This window comes from Phycodurus eques, chromosome 1, assembly GCF_024500275.1.
Source record: "Phycodurus eques isolate BA_2022a chromosome 1, UOR_Pequ_1.1, whole genome shotgun sequence".
Classification (NCBI taxonomy): domain Eukaryota; kingdom Metazoa; phylum Chordata; class Actinopteri; order Syngnathiformes; family Syngnathidae; genus Phycodurus; species Phycodurus eques.
In genome coordinates, this window is record NC_084525.1 from 34,320,249 (window position 1) to 34,338,195 (window position 17,947).

The 17,947-nt window shown below is 41.8% G+C and overlaps 1 protein-coding gene across 9 annotated transcripts in view; it reads right to left on the reverse strand.

Annotated features, from left to right (window-relative positions):
* Positions 1–17,947, reverse strand: part of LOC133409381 (MYND-type zinc finger-containing chromatin reader ZMYND8-like) — a 34,557-nt gene that overhangs the window by 2,727 nt on the left and 13,883 nt on the right. For 4 of the 9 annotated variants that reach the window (XM_061689270.1, XM_061689260.1, XM_061689277.1 and 1 more), the window contains 13 exons: positions 15,994–16,064; positions 12,908–13,068; positions 11,192–11,413; positions 8,430–8,543; positions 8,242–8,334; positions 8,069–8,156; positions 7,926–7,981; positions 7,759–7,836; positions 7,568–7,683; positions 6,979–7,454; positions 3,165–3,293; positions 2,912–3,064; positions 42–554 (listed from right to left, as the gene is read on the reverse strand). In XM_061689270.1, the coding sequence (XP_061545254.1) occupies positions 42–554; positions 2,912–3,064; positions 3,165–3,293; positions 6,979–7,454; positions 7,568–7,683; positions 7,759–7,836; positions 7,926–7,981; positions 8,069–8,156; positions 8,242–8,334; positions 8,430–8,543; positions 11,192–11,413; positions 12,908–13,068; positions 15,994–16,064 (2,270 nt within the window). The other 5 variants (XM_061689287.1, XM_061689304.1, XM_061689314.1 and 2 more) reach the window with 5 other exon arrangements.

Here is a 17,947-nt window from a genome sequence, read left to right on the forward strand (position 1 = left end):
TTACTTCCTTTCAAATCGCAATGATGTATGATATGTCTCACCCTCCAGTTTGGAAGCATTGGTCTCTTTAGGGGTTTTGGCAGAGGAGCCTCCCGTGTCTTTTCTTGATCTCTTTGTGTCACGAGCTCCGTGTTCATCTCCGAGGTCAATCACCAACTCTCTTTCAGAATCAGAGTCTTGCTCCGCAACTGATGTTGCATTAGTTGTTCTCCCCTCCTCTGGGGCCTTCGGCTTGTCAGAGATGGGCTGAGACTGGGTCATTCTGGGCTTTTCTTGAAGGGCCTCCTCTTGCTCATTGTTACCCTGCTTCTGTTTGATCTGGGTTGCAGGTGTAGATTTTTCCCCCATCCCTCCAACTAAGTCCTTATTCTCTGCTTCTGCACTTGCTCTGGGCTTCTTTCGATCCACTTTGACCTTTTCGTCCTGTACAGAGCTCTTTGGCTTGTGTTCCTCGTCACTGACATACTCGCTATCACTAGAGTCAGATTTACCAGAGTCCTCTGTGTCACTATGATCCACACCTTTATATACATCTTCAGAAATTTCATCTATCCCTGCAATAGGGGAACAAGTTAAAGGTCAATTAAAAAAATGAAATCCATGATTGCACAGTTGATAATAATAGTAAAATAAAACAATTGAAAAAAAAGAACTCACAGTTGTATACCTAATCTTGAATAAAGTTTTCAATTAAACAGTAAGTACTTTTTTTTGGTCCAGAGCACTCTCAACAATTAAAGATATAGACAGATACTGTAGAGGAGGTTCCGTTCCTATGGCGGTGACGTAACCCTATTTGTGTGCAATGCACCACAGCCTACCACGAACCTATGCTAATGCAGTAAAGCCGTAATTACTGTGAAAATTTCAATGAAAACACTTCTCGGCCACAACTATAACACAATTACATGGAAAAACAGTAAGTAGGGCAGTAACCAAATGGGGCTTTTTGTGCTCTATGACGATGCGCAAACTAGTTCACTGCTTGCCATTCCTAACCCTGAAATGTCATAGAGTATGTCAGGATTGTCATAAACCAAGGACCTTCAGTATTTAAAAAAAAACCACAACAACCAACAAACGAACATAGACTACCAAACGGCTCATAAAAGTAATTCATTGGCTTTGGAGCAAACATCTGTTGAATATACAATATATCATTTACTTGAATCTGAATTAAATGTTCAGAGGCTGAAGCTGTCCAGCAAAGGAATGAACATCATGAACATTAACAAAACTTCTCTGTGCTATAACCTGAAATAAACATCTGATTTAGTATGTAGAAAGGTTTGTACAGCAGGTTTTTTAAAAATAGTTTTACCTCTCCCTGATGCTTTAAACACCAATTTATTAAAACATACATTTTTAAAACACAAACGTATTTGAACACACACACACACAATTGTAAGCATAATCTGTATAGAAAATATTGTATGTATTATAGTGTGTCATAGATCGGGTCAAGGCCTGGTGGGGTGGAGTGTGACGTCGGCGAGAGGTGTGGCTGAAATCAACGTCTATGTGAGTGTGCTTATTGTGTTTTACTGTTCTCTTGGCGTCCAATAAAGAGCTGAAAAGTGCATCGGCGACTGTAGTTCTCCTTTCCCACATGTGAAGGCATTAAAGTAAGGCAACAAAGGCTGCACGATATTGGGGGGAAAAAAAAGATGTGATTTTTTTAACCTGCCAATATATATTGCGATATAAAAATAAATTAACAGGAAAATAAAACAAACGTGAAAACCAGTACATATTTATTTTTTCCTCTCCGATTTATTATTTTAACAGTTTATGATAGCTTCAGTAGAAAAGACACTATGTTCAGTTGAGCGCAGAGGTAAACTGAGGTCTACCTGTGTTTAAATTTACTGTAGTGAGCAGGTTAATAGTCCAGACTTCAACTTAAAATAATTTCTTTTCATGCATAGTTATACTGTCTTATGGAACGCTTGGTCATTAGAACATTGCTAACACTACTCCTTTGTTTTTCTTCAATCTGTTTTATACCTATGTTTTAACATACTTTGTATTCTATATTTCAGTGCATTAGTTAACGCGACTGTGTACATAGCCGTAGCCCCCCTAGGTTTATAATTACACTAACAATGGTGCTAATTGTCATTAGCATATCTATGGCTTTTTACATTACTGTACATTAGCATTAATATGGCTGATGTTCATCTTAATTGAATTTAATTAATTCTTTGTTTTACATCAGTTTTACAGTAAACTACAACTGGGAGTGATGAACAGCTTGAAGCAAGCACATTTTGCCTCTCATTTGGAGAATTGTTCGCCATTTGTCAAACTGCACAAAGTCACTCAAACAGTAGTAAAAAGACAATTTGAAGCCAAGGTACATTGCAGACCTGAAATGTGACTACTACGCACATGTACATTGCAATGACAGCCCAGGGAAGGCACGTTTGTTTTGTAGAGCACAATTAATACACAAGGTATTCAAAAGTGCTTTACAGCTAAATGAAATTACAAGAAGGCACAGTAAGTGGGAAGGTACGGAAAGTAAGTATACTGTAAAAAAAATAAAAAAATAAAAATCGCTTAAATATCTGCCGGAGAGTAAAGGAACTGCGATAGAATGGGGAAACACTGCACAAGGCTCTGCAACGAAGCTTGTGCTATCACAAGATGTGAGGCTTGACCACCTATATATAAGGGGTGTATATATTTACTATGTATATTCAAACAGAATGTCACTTGAGTGTATGTACTTGTAGTGCAAATACAGCCAGAGACACGTTTCTCCTTATTCCAAGCCATTAAAACATACAAATTACTTGAACAATTATTGTCATAAATTTACTACAAGCTGTTGCATTGACCAAATTTGACTCAAAAAACCTGGTCTAAAATCCACACAATGCAAGTCGAAATCAGGTTTTGTAATTACCCAGCTGAGCCTTGCAGCTTTCAATAGTCTTGTCGAGGCTCCTGATGGGTCTCTTTGGTGTGGGGAGAGCAGCTGACCCTGACTGTTGCTGGTGTTGCTGCTGCTGCACACTCTCGCTCAGCTCTCTCAGATCCATCTCAGCTTTCACTCGATCTGAACACAAAATAGAAAAGGCTCTCATTAGCTGGGCTGAGTATGTTCAGTATACAGTATCTGTTACACTGTGAATATAAGGTTATTTTGTGGTGCTGACCTAGGTTGAGATTGAGGATGCCACCTGTGGATGCAGGCCTCTCTTGCTTAGGCACCAAGCTAGGGTTGAGTGACTTAGGGCTGCCCGTGAAACCGCTCGCTGGACCAACCTTTCCTGAGACAGGAGAAGCTGTAATGACAACAGAACAGATAATGGGCAGGAAATCTAAATCTTCTCCAGCTTTTTTAGAATCAGAGTAACATTTTATAACAAAGCCTATGGATATTGCAAATCATCTAAATAATTACTTAATAATACAATATTTACTTAATAAGTTGATAAGCTTAGGGATATGATGAGCCAAACGAATAACACTCAATCATATGCCCTGATAAAATATCAACTCATGGTAGGCATTTAAGTTATGGTTAGCCATGTGGAAAAGATGTTACTAGGATGTAAGGATAAACCAGCTGGTGTGGATAATATGGAGAATAAAATATTTTGATTAGTAGCAAATTTGATTGCTATTCCAGTTTGTCATGTTTTTAACTGTAGTTTAGAGAAATTTATTTTTCCACAGGCTTGGAAAACAGCAACGATTATTCCACTACTTAAGAATCTTATTGCATCATTCTGTGGCTCTAATAGTAGACCAATAGGCTTGCTATCTGCTTTGCGTAAAATCTTGGGAGAGAATTGCTTTTGAACAAATACAGTATTACTTTTTATTTAATGACCTGAACACAGATTATCAAAATGCCTACAAGGAGTAGCATTCCACCACTACAGCCCTTACTCAAATGACAGATGATTGGCTCAGAGAAATTGACAATGGATTTGCGATTTCAGTGCAACCTTTGACATCATTGATCGCACATTTTATGGTTTTCCTCAGAATGCAATCCAATTGCTACAGTTATCTGACAAACAGAAAACAGACAGTCTTATTGAATGGGAGTTTGTCAGAGGTTAAATTAATCGATTGTGGAGTTCCACAGGGAAGTTGTCTAGGTCTGTTACTTTTTTTCAATATTTATTAATGAACTACCATGATACAAAAAGCTAAAATATTGATGAATGCGGGTGACTTAAAAATCTACACAGCAGAAAAAACAATAGACAAACTTAGAGGTGTCATAAATCAGGAACTGAAGACAGTAGTGGAATGGATAACCAACAATAAATTAATCCAAAATGTCTGTAAAACAAAATGCATTTTATTTGGGATTAAAAACTATGTGAATGAATGAGCCAAAACTGAACCTATTTGTAAACGATGTGGCAGTAGAACAAGTTCAAGAAACCAGACTTCCGAGGATACATTAGTGTCAATAGTAAATTATCATGGGCTAAACACATTGATAAAGTGATACATAAAATGGGTAGAAATCTCTCAATTATAAGATGATGTGCAAATGTTTTACCAATAAATATAAAGGGAAGTGTCATTATAAGTCATGTGTTATCACATTTAAACTTGCTCAGAGGTTTGCTCAAGCATTGCCATCTTATACATAAAGAAACTTCAATTACTCAGAATAACGCAGCATGTTGTATACGTTGTGGTACATACACAAATTATTTTTTTTGTGTATGTATGTGTATGTATGACGATGTAAAAAAAACTAAAAAATTTGTGTATATATATATATATACATACACACACACACACACACACACACACACATACACATATATATATGTACACACACACTCATGCACGGCACGGCGTCATCTAGAGGTTATGAAAAAGCTGTACACTTTTATTCCACTATGCCACCGGCCCCTAGAGGTTATGAAAAAGTTGTACACTTTCATTCTAGTATGCCACCTAGAGGTTACGAAAAAGGTGTAGCCTACACTTTCATTCCAATATGACAGGGGTACATATGACTGCATATATGTACAATTGTGCTCATAAGTTTATATACCCAGGCAGAATCTTTTTTATTTTTTTAACACGACTGATGACTGAACAACAACCATCATTCATTTCTTTATGGTTATGTTTTGTTTAACGATCATGCTTTTCTGAAATGCTTGACAGTTTAATTTGAATCCCATTAAAATAAAATGTAATGTTTCGCCTGGTCCTTCATGTTTTCTTAAAATAATTGTACACATCTTACAAATTCTGCATTGGTAATCAAACGTGAGCACAACTGTGTGTTTTTTCATTTACTAAATAAAAGTACGGGTGTGAATTTCAAAATAAGAGCAAGTAAATAAAACGAAAGTATGATGTGTTCAACAACTTCACCTCAGAATAATTATTTGAAAAAAAAAAGAACAAAATACAGATAATAATTCATGTTTTGATCATATGGGTAGAAGCAAAGTCATGCATTGTAAAAATGCATTATACTTGGGTAGAAAGGTTTTCCAGAATTTTGAGGTCAACTTTGGGAGCGCACATTATACATGGGTGCGCATTATACACGAAAAATTACGGTATATTATACATATATCTCACATCACTGTGCGCTCAAACCTTCCCCTTCCCTCACACACTGTCTGGCTGCTTTGTTGAAGTCGTACTGATGGCGACGCTAAGCTAGGGAGGTCAAAGTCATCAGCGGTGGACAGCAAGAAAACCAAAAGACCAAGAATGGTGGTAGATTGTGCTGCACGTGGTTGCGTAAAACATTGTACAATTACGACATGGGAACCGGGAGTCACGAAATGTTTCTTTTTTCTTTTCAAATGTTGTGTATTGATACACTTTGGCATTGACAAAACAGTAAACCTTATGAAAATCGGTTGCGGAATAAGCAATTTATAACTTAATTTCAGTGTCCATGCATTGCCTTCTTTGGGAACGTCGACCTCCCCAACATGGCCACTACATAGGCACGGCGTTTAGTAGGGCTCCTACATTGCGCCAGCACATTTACCATTCATATCTATGCACCAGGCAGGGTGGCCGACTGGTTAGAGCGTCAGTCTCACAGTTCGGAGGACCCGGGTTCAATCCCCGGCCCCACCTGTGTGGAGTTTGCATGTTCTCCCCGTGCCTGCGTGGGTTTTCTCCGGACACTGCGGTTTCCTCCCACATCCCAAAAACATGCATTAATTGGAGACTCTAAATTGCCCGTAGGCATGACAATGTGTGCGAATGGTTGTTTGTTTCTATGTGCCCGGCGATTGGCTGGCAACCAGTTTAGGGTGTACCCCGCCTCCTGCCCGATGATAGCTGGGATGGGCTCCAGCGCTGCCCGCGACCCTAGTGAGGAGAAGCGGCTCAGAAAATGGATGGATGGATGGATTTACAAATGTAGCATCAACTACGGGTTGAACCAATTAGTCGATGAATCGATGTGTCGAATTTGCCACTGTGCTGGGATGAGCTGTAAATTCTCGCTGGGTGAGGCTGCGATGATGCGCAGCCAATCAGCTCACGGGATAAATCCCCTCGTGCTCTAACCAGTCGCCCACCGTGCCGCCCATTTGTAAATCATTATGGTAATTTTAAATTGTGACGATCAGATCCATATACATTTTATTTGTTACTTATTTAATTTTTCCATAATTAGTAAAATAATGGGATGAAGTATGTTGATAGACATTTAACAATCTAACCATTTATGATCTGTGTCAGTCAGGAAATACTGTGAATTAGAACTAGGTCCTGTCCTGTATGGACGTGTTGTAGTGTGTTGTAATTGTTGTGAGGTTTTGTTATATATAGGATTTTTGTAATGGTGTATTGCCGTGTAAAGATGACAATGGTGGCGGTGGACTCCCAGAAGAAACGCGATGGCGTTAGCCAAAGCTAATGGAGAGGCAAATAAAGTAAATGAAAAGTATATTATCAATTTCACTTGTGTATTTGGTTAAAATGTGTAATGTGGAACCAGATAAGAGGACTTACCAGTACAGTCCATGGAGTCCTCTCCTGTGCTGTAGTGAAAGGCAGAATTTCTACTGGCCTTTTCTATATCTTGCTCTCCATCAGACCCTGTGTGAACCGAGGAGTTTGTACTCATAGGGGAACGAGGCATGTCTGTCATGGAGACTCTCCGATTCATACCACTGGGTGTGGAACTCTTACTAAGAACCATCTTCGGAGATGCCGTTAAATCAAAGTTAAAGCGCATTTTATCAAGTTTCTCTGTTTTTACTGTGCCTGCACTAGGGTTAGAAGGGTCCAGCAGCATTTGAAGCTGATTGTTGGGTGTGTAAGGAGTTCGAAATGGCGCATAGTTAAAAACCCCAAATTTCTTACGAATGTTTTCTACATAAACTTCCATTTCTTGCATGGCACTGTTGAAAATGCTCTTTGTCTTCTTTACGGAGAAAGGAATCTCTTTGGACATGAGGTAGCAGTTATTGATGGGGACCCAAGCTCTGCATAGAAAGCAAAGCAAAATTCATAAGTATACAACTACACACAACTTGACTGTACTTGCTGCATCATCCTAAAATCCAAACAATTTACTAATCTCAGGAGTTTAGCTCACCTGTCATGTTGTCCAAAGAAGCGTGCATCAACCTGGCCGTCTTTCTCACGAAGGGCTTTTGCTGGCCAGAAGGGGAAACCTTTCAGTTTCGCCCAGACAAGGGTATGAGGCTGACTCTGTTGGTGTCCAAAAATAAGATTTAAAATCAAGACTGAATGCACACATATTGTAATATCATGCCAATAACGTACGCATGGCTCACAGAACCAGTTGTCCCTTTTTTGGCAGGAAGACAGGTAGCACTCAGGGCATACTTCAATCTCATTCATCTACAAAAAGAAAGCACAGAGAAAGACAAATATTATTCATTAATAACAAACAACAAGTAATTATTCAAATTGAAATAAAGCTTATTTACCTCATGCTCACATATCTTGACAATGACTTTTGCTGTTGCTGTTAATTTGTGATTACCTGGATTAAATCGACCAGCACAGATTGTTATTTTCCTTTATGTATTTTGCAAACATGGTTTATTGTTTTAGCATGTCAGTGGTCTACCTCCATTATAAATGATGCAGTTGTGTAAGATCCACTTCATATCAGCCAGAAAGGCTTCAGTGCAGCCATACATTTTCTTCTTGATATTCTGTTTTTAAACAGGGGGGGAAATGTTTCAATATTCTATGAAGGGCCATAACTTTTTATGTGAAAATGGGAAAAAAAAATATTACCTTCTCTAAAGTAGACAAGTCCATGGGGTGAAAAATGTACTCAGCATAGTCAGGATGCTGTTCCAAGGACACAGGCTTCTGAAAGGGCTCAGTCTGCTCAGTATGAACAAATAAGGGAAAATGGGTGCATCAGAAAGAGTTTGGATGTGTTATTTCCGTTACAATAACATTTCAACTGTATGACTTACCCCAGGCTGCTTAATCTTTTGGAGTGCAAATTTGAGCAAGTAAGAGAGTTGGTCTATATTCAACATTGTCATTGCTTTGCTCTGTGTTTCAATGCATTCTGCAACTGTTATTTTCTGCGACAACAACAAGCATTTCATGAGTGACAAATTAACAAGCAAGGACATATCATCCATAGTTTTGTAAATATTTACACATTACATTTTCTGTTTGTTTGCTGTACAAAATGTCAAATGTTCAAAATGAGAAAATTGAAAAGCTGCTCTGTGGATTTCCAAAAATATAAAGAGAGTTGCAAGGTCAGGTGCAACAGACCAAAGCAATTTACTGAAGCTTCTTCTACACCACAGCAGGGAGCCTGACACCCAAGACTAGCGCCAATTACATTTCTTCCACTGGGCTTCAAAATTAGAGATGCAACAATCCAATACTTATCGAGAGAGATACTGGACATTTTTTATTTATGATGATATATTTTATATTTATCAAGCGACGATCCCCTCCCAAGCTGAGAACAATAGTAGACTAGCCGACGACTTGAACACCTTCTACTGCAGATTTGAAAAGGAAACTTTCACACCCCACACCCACACAGCCGCACCACCGACCACAATCACACCTCTGACTTTTGCATTGACCATCCACGAACAGTATGTGAGACGCATCTTCAAACAACAAAAGATCAACAAAGCGGCAAGCCCAGACCTTGTGTCCCCATCCTGGCTCAAAGTCTGCGCGGACCAGCTTGCTCCAGTCTTCACACAGATCTTCAATAGATCTCTGGAACTGTGCGAAGTACCATCCTGTTACAAATGCTCCACCATCATCCCAGTCCCCAAGAAACCTGCAATCTCGGGTCTGAATGACTACAGGCCTGTCACCTTGACATCTGTGGTCATGAAGTCCTTTGAACGTCTCGTGCTGGACCACCTCAAGAGCGTCACAGGTGCCCTGCTGGACTCCCTGCAGTTTGCTTATCGAGCAAACAGGTCCGCAGATGATGCAACATGGGACTGCACTTCATCTTAGAACACCTCGACGGCACGGGGACCTACGCGAGGATCCTGTTCGTGGACTTCAACTCTGCGTTCAACACCATCATCCCCTAACTCCTCTCCTCCAAGCTTCTCCAGCTCAGCGTCTCGCCTGCCATCTGCCAGTGGATTTACAGCTTCCTGAGGGGCAGGACACAGCAGGTGAGGCTGGGGGACACCACCTCATCTACACGCACCACCAGCACCGGGGCACCCCAAGGTTGTGTCCTCTCTCCGCTGCTCTTCTCTCTCTACACGAATGACTGCACCTCAACGCACCCGGCTGTCAAACTCCTAAAGTTTGCAGATGACACCACAGTCACCGGTCTCATCAAAGACGGTGACGAGTCTGCATATCGACAGGAAGTGGAGCGGCTGGAGCTGTGGTGCGGCCGACACAACCTAGAGCACACGCTCAAGACTGTAGAGATGATTGTGGACTTCAGGAGGCATCCTTCGCCACAGCTGCCCCTCACGCTGTCCAACTGCCTTGTGTCAACCGTCGAGACCTTCAAGTTCCTGGCAATAACAGTCTCTCAGGACCTGAAGTGGGGCCTCAAAAAGGCCCAGCAGAGGATGTACTTGCTGCGGCTTCTGAGGAAGCACGGCCTGCCACAGGAGCAGCTGAGGCAGTTCTACACAGCGGTCATCGAATCAGTCCTGTGTTCTTCCATCACAGTCTGGTATGGTGCTGCTACAAAAGAGGACCAACTCCGACTGCAACGGACAATCAAAACTGCTGAAAAGATTGTCTGTACCCCCCGACCGACCCTTTAGGACTTTCATGCTGCCAGAACTAAGACAAGAGCATACAAAATCCTCTTGGACCCTCCACATCCTGGCCACCAGCTCTTCCAGCTCCTTCCCTCAGGTAGGTGCTACCAAACAATGCAAACTAAAACTAGCAGAAATTCCAACAGCGTCTTCCCTCTTGCCATTAACTTCTTAAACAGTTAACTTACAATTCCATTGCAATATGCTGCCAATTATTTTGTCTTGAGTTTGTTGTCACATTTCTGTTGGGCCAATTATACATTACTCATGCACTCACTGTAGTAGTCTCGCCATGCTGCACTATTTGCATATGTGTTGTTGACCAATACTGGCCACTAATGTGCCTGAGTAGCATCTGCACCATTTACACAATCGACTGAGTAGTATCTGCAACATTTGCACAATCGACATTGTCCCAGCTTATCACACTACTTGTCACTTTAAACTGCATACATTTCTTGAAGTCTCTGCGCTCTTTGCACAATGGTCATTGCACCGGACTATTGCTCTATTAGTCATTCAAACTGCTCTCATTGCTAGAGAACGCTGCATCTTTTTGTCCAACTGTCAAAAAATAATCATATTTGTACCAGCATTACTAGATTACTAGCAACCTTTTATTGTTCAGTGACTGTTTTTCGCAATGTCTTTATGTCTTAAAAGTATTCTCAGTCAATTGACTGTCTGTTGTCATACGGGAGCAGCTCCAACTACCGGAGACAAATTCCTTGTGTGTTTTTGACATACTTGGCAAAATAAAGATGATTCTGATGATTGGTTTTCTGCATTAATGCCAAAAAGCATTGTGATGCATCCCTACTTTAAACCCAACAGTCAGGTCCTGTAATCTGTGTACATGCACACACGTTCACACACACACACACGCACGCACGCGCGCGCACACACACACACACACACACACACACACACACACAAACACGTATCCACTGAGATACCTCACACTCGGGACAGAACCAGTCGCCCTCAGGCTCAGCTGGTAGTTTGAGGCACTTGGCATGGTACACCCTGGGGCAGAGCTCACAGCAGAGCACCTGGCCCTCGCGGTGGCACAGCCAGCAGTAGAAGTCATTCCTGCCGTCCTGCGGTACAACATCAACAGGGTCTGTGGTGAGTGCTGGCTGCTTCATATAGTAAAAGGGACCATGTCTTAGCTCTGACTGAAATGCAGGCAAGAGAAAAAGGGGGCAAGTTTCAAAAAACACATAGGAACACAAAAGGGTGCAGTGCAACAAAAATAAGGCAACAATACAGTGGGGTAGGCCAGCTAAGCAAGGACAGAAAATAAACTCAAGCGGCTAATCTCAACATCTGATCATGTGACAGTTTCAACTGCGGGTCAAAGACAACTGGTTGAACAAGTTTAGGGATTGAGCTCTCTAAGAGTAAATGTTGATATTTTTACATTAGTAAATAGCTCAGTTCCTGGCTCACTGAATCTACTGGATGAAGGCTAAAACAACTTTTGAAATAGTCTTGTGTTTTCAGAACAAATTTGCTTCACACAAATGTTATCTGTAATGTGAGGTGCTGCTATCGTGATCCTTTTCAGACAAGTCCACATGTACAGTATCGACATACTATCCATGCTTAGATTATACCAAGATCCAGCATCCAGAAAAAAACTCCACTTCTTGGTCATGATTGAACCAAAGTTGATGTCACATGTCAAAAGTCTTAAAAACCACCAAGTGCAAATAGTATATACTGTATTGGTAGCAATTCACTTTGCATTGACCATGCATTCTTCAAATCCCACTACAGTAAAGGCTTCTTTATACTCTGCGGCAACTGCGCTGACGTCACTACGGTTATCCCGCGCGCAGTTTGCCTTTATACTCGAGCGCAACCCACGCGCAGTGTTTTGAAAATGTACTGCAGTTCTCCTCCAAGTCGGGGGTGTCGCTACGGCTGGTATTGGCTAGGACACCACAAGGTGGAATTTTCTCTGCATTTTTTGGCCATTTCCGGTAGCCGTTTTTACTTTCCTTTCTGTAACAAGGAACAAAGCAACAAACAATGGCGACCGTGGAACAGTGTCTGCTAGAACAAATGAACCTAGATGATACTTTACTTATGCTGCAAAATCGATCAAGGCGGCGGCGTAGATGGTATGTAGAACCAAGGGGCATGCTGAGTACGTCATCACAGCATGTGACTAAAACGGACCAATCACAAGAGATGATCTCCGCGGCATTCAATGCGCAGCAACAATTTTTGCCGCATGCGCGTCAAGCGACGCAGTGGGGCCGCACGGGGCAATGCGTCGGTCACGTGATGCAATGAGGGCGTTGTCGGCCGCGCGAGCGCGGGAGTATAAAGAGGCCTTAATCGCAAGATAAATCCTATTTCACAGCCGGTTCTACAAACACATTGTGCCCAGGTTTAAGCTTGCAATACACTGTAAACCATATTCAAAACCGGCATGCGCTCATTACATACACACTGTACATGAAATGCTTTACAAAAAAAACAAGATATGAAGTGAGTTTGAGGGCTGAAGTTCCTTCTATTTCAATTGGATTGCAGAAGCCCCAAATTGTTATTGGTTCCAATTTTTATTGCCAAACTCTGGTTTTGAAGGACACACTTGGAGCCAAACCTTTAAATTTCACCCCAAACATACCAGATTCTGGAACACTGGGTCCCCTTACCTGGTCTTTGTTAGAGTTCATGGCCCCAGGCTTTTTCTTTTTCTTGAGCGGACTGGGGGATGTGTCAGACGGAGAGTGTCCATTGGAGGAGTGGGTGGGACTAGACACCTTCCTCTTCTGTGGTGCCAGGGAGCGTTCTGCTGACCCCGGTGGATCAGGGGCTACATAGAGAGGCACAATAATCATACATGACATAGCTTGTGCCACGCTAAAGGATTGGGGTACTATTAAATCTTGAATCTTATTCAACTTTACTTCTTTCCAACTTTCCAAAAATAAAAGTTATTTCCGTTCAGGGGCCACATTGCCAATTTGATTTCCAGTGGACCAGACGAGTGTATTCGTGACATAATAAGCTATAATAATTCAAAAGTACTTTTCTAAAATATTAAATATTATATTATCATCATCTATCTAGCAAACCTTGTTTCAAACCATATGGGCCATCTGAAATTCTTTAACAAAAATGAGTCCAATCTCAAAAATATTTATCAGTTTTCACTTACACATGCAACTTAAAGATGACCATAGATCTACATTATATACTGTACTGTCTGTACCTTTTATAAAACAACTTGCTATGATCTAGAAACCATTTTACATTTACATATATTTAAAAAGAAATTTAGCCCAGTAGCTTGCCATAAAAAGATGGCATATTTTAGCTAAAGCACAAACATCCATCTATCCATTTTCTGAGCCGCTTCTCGGGAGCAGGCGGGGTACACCCTGAACTGCAATGAATCTAATATAGGTAAGCATTAGTCTACATAAACAATTTTCAACCTATCACAATGTATTAGCATGCATCAAATAAGCTTGTACATCTCACTAAAGAAGTGGATTTCAGGTTTTTCCAGTCAGGTGTCGCCACAGCGAGTCCATTGCATGATTTGTTTTGCAGTTTTTACGCTGGAGGCCCTTCCTGACCCAACCCACACATTTTTATATGGGCTTAAGACCGGTATTGGATAGGGAATGATGCACTGACCAGGAATCAAACCTGTGGCCGTCTGCTCTAAAGACAGCACCATGTACCGCTCTATACACTCCCAGTCACTAAAACATTTTAATGAAAATTTCCCAAGTAGGCGGCACGGTGGGCGACTGGTTAGAGCGTCTGCCTCACAGTTCTGAGGACCGGGGTTCAATCCCCGGCCCCGCCTGTGTGGAGTTTGCATGTTCTCCCCGTGCCTGCGTGGGTTTTCTCCGGGCACTCCAGCTTCCTCCCACATCCAAAACATGCATGGTAGGTTAATTGACAACTCTAAATTGCCCCTTAGGTGTGAATGTGAGTGCGAATGGTTGTTTATTTGTATGTGCCCTGCGATTGGCTGGCAACCAGTTGATGGTGTAGCCCACCTCCTGCCCGATGATAGCTGGGATAGGCTCCAGCACGCCCGCGACCCTTGTGAAGAGAAGCGGCTCAGAAAATGGATGGCTGTATGGATGTCCCAAGTAATTTCAAACTTGATTTTAACTGCAAATTTGCACATAAAATTACTTGACAAAAAAATGTGATATAATACACACAGGCGCTGCTTATGCAGAAGTTACACAAAATCTGTTACTGCATACATGGATTGTAAGAGATGGGCCATATTGGACCCCCTTGACGGCTCAGTTCTGGCCTGCAGTCCGTAAGTTTGACACCACTGATTTAACCAATCAAGATACCATCGACAACATGTTAATTAGTGCACAAGTGTGCATTTTTTGTCCAAATAAAGGACAAGGCTGAGTAGGTCCAAGGTGGTGTCGGCATGTCCCGCGCCCGACGAGAGAGCACTGAGCGGCCACGGCGACACCCGTCCCCGCTATGGAGAGAGTGGTGGTGCACTCCCTCGGGCGCCAGCCACCGATGACTCGCTGAAGAGGACCGCACTCTCTTCATTTGCGCCACACTGAGTGTGCATAAATCATTGTGAAGCACAATTCACCAAGCGTCCGATTGTTGGCCCACTAATAGTGAACATGAGCTGAAGGGTTTTTTATACTCACGCGGACGTCAACCGCGCTGATATCACTGCGGCTGTCCCACGCGTAGTTTGCCTTTATACTCGCACGTTGAGTACGTCATCACAGCATGTGACTAAAATGGACCAATCACGAGAGATGATCTCCATGGCGTTCAACGCCCAGCAACAATTTTTGACGTGTGCACGTCAAGCTACACAGACGGGCCGCGCGGGGCAACTCGTTGGGCACGTGATGCAATGCGTGCGTTGTCGGCCGCGGGAGTATAAAGAGGCCTTGAGAGTGGACGTGGGTGAAATAAGGGAGTGGGCTATTTTGAGCTCATCATCCACTCCCATTCATGTGTAATGAACTGGCCCTGGCGACCATCGCTGGAGACAATGAATACAAGCTTCTTTATTTTATTCACCACCGTTATCAAAAATTACAAATATAGCATATAAAGTATTTTTGTAAAACAATTTGTGTACTTTATTTTTATGACTCGGCAGCAGCTAAGACTCATAGCGTATAACCCAGAAATGCTGTGTTGCCGTTCAGCTAAGTTGAGTGGTCGGGTAACACCCACAAAGAGGTCAGGTATAATATATGAATATAATTACCAAAACTACATTACACTGTTGGCGATTTCAAATCCTGTCGTTTGCAAACAGTTTTGGTGTTCAAAGGCTTTTGCATTCAAACGGTAAATAGCATCGATGTCAACCTTAAACAGACAGACTCACAGACTCATTTTGACCTATGTAATGCATAACAGTAGAAACATGTTTTCTGATGGCAGGGGACCTTTAAGGAATATAATAGATGATCAATGGAGTAATGCCAAGGTTACCTGCATTTAACCAATGGGAAGGAAATCAGTCCATACCAACTAAATGCAATGCTTAGTTATTTTTGCTTATTATTGTAGTTCCATGTGTGTCTGCTGCCACGTTGGTGGCGTTGTCTCCCTGTATTTTGGACATCTGCGCATGTGGGTTGTTTTATATGCTCAATGAATGTGAACACTGTGATTTCAAATGCGGGTTACTTGAAATATACATGTCTACAGACAATCGGGTACAGGCACTACAGTAAATGGGAATTGAGCACTTACACCTGTCACTTACCTTTGGCTCGTACAGATGTATCCATCCCTTCTACCACATCAGGCTCCGTCTTTATCTCCTCCTCAGCCAGACTAAGGAGAACCAAGCAAGCAAAGCCAGAAACAAAAAGATGCAAACACACAGTCAGTAAGGGTGTTCAAAAACCATGGTTGCATTAACAGTAAACAAGTGGAACACCACCTAAGCCACCCGGATCCCAGAGGATCTGTCAACAGGGACTCTGGAGGTTTCCACTGTTATTACATACATTAGCTTGCACCATCTCCGATAGCATATGGCCCAAGTTCAAATCTTTTCCCAGTCTTCGGTAACAAACCAGAGGCAATTTGTTCTTCTTGTGGTAAGAGAATAGCAACAGTCACCATGACAACCTTCCTGTCTGCTAAGCACTAGTCCATATTCAGAAAGATACACATGGCTTTGGCATGGCATTGCCCTGCGCATCTATCCTTCAGAAGACATAACAGTTCAGTGCAAGAGATTAAAATTGTTTCTAACATTAGATTCCTTCCTTGCGAGCAGGACAAAAATAGTCCACTGAACATTTTAAGACTCCAAAAGACCAGTCTTTGGGCCCATTTTTACATGTCAAACAGCAAAATATCTGTCAACAAATGTGTCTGGATGTATATTCGTGGTATAATTTATCATCAAACATTTTTTAGCCACACACGGATATACAGTACATTTAAAGACTGACTTTCCATTTTCCCTTTTCTTTTTTAAAGTCGAGAGGAAAATGACATTAAAAGCTAAACCGTTTGCATCTCCTCCTTTAGTAGAATGACAGAGGACTTTGCAACATGGATATATATGGTCTTCATTCAGGAGCCCACACATGGAAACCAAATAGCAGTCACCCACTTGAACAATTCTTAAGACTACTCAATACAGTTCCGGTTATTAGTGAGCGTGATGAATTTTGAGACTACAATCTAAAGAGCAAGCACATTCCCCCAAGATTTTTTTTCTTTAACTTCTATCTGAAAAGAAATATTCCTCAAGTCCAACCAGCAGTATCTGCTCCCACCCAAAGTTGATCAACTCATGGGTTTACCGCATCTGCATTGACAATCTAAATTGTAGAGGACATTAAAATGTGATCCCGTGACGCTTTAAACCCACACTATATATTCCATGATCCAGAGGTTTAAAAAAGGCAGTGGACAAGCCAACATAGCGAATTACCATTGTCACGACTACTCTTAATACAAGCTTTTATACAAGCAGGCGTTCTAACTCAAGCTTTCAAACTTTTAAAATGATAAACTTGTATTGGCTCCTTCAGGACTGACAAAGCTTGAACAGAGTTCCTTTAATACTGTGGCATATGGGTATCTGGTTTCAGCTCGTCAACAGTCACACACTCACACATGCACACACCCCAACGCCTCCAGGGCCTTCCTCTTCCGGACCAAGTGAGCAAACGAGGCCCACATGAAAATAAGAAAAATGTTTGCCGAGTCCTTCTGTTACATGCACCGAAGCCCTGAAAAGAGAGCATTTGCCTGGCGATTCAGAACAGCTCAACAAAAGGCTGGTGACCCCTACACATACTCACTCACTCACTCACTCACTCACTCACTCACTCACACACACACACACACACACACACACACACACACACACACACACACACACACACACAGTCATAGCCACGAAAAGACATTCCTGACAGAACCAGGAATGTAAGATGTATGTGGTGATCCAAAGAGCATTCTCAGATCAGCAGCTATGATCCATCAGACAAGCAAGTAAATAAATCCTCAGCTGATTCTGGCATAAATTCCACATAGACGCACGTTCAAAAACACACTGACAGAATTTCCTCTGTGAAAGTCGTACCTGACGGATACAACGGAAGCAACCCTGACTCAGTGCCTTTATATTCCACTCCTGTGAGAGACGAGCAGGGTTCTCTCGTCACAGAAAATGGAGGCCACGGCTTGCTCCC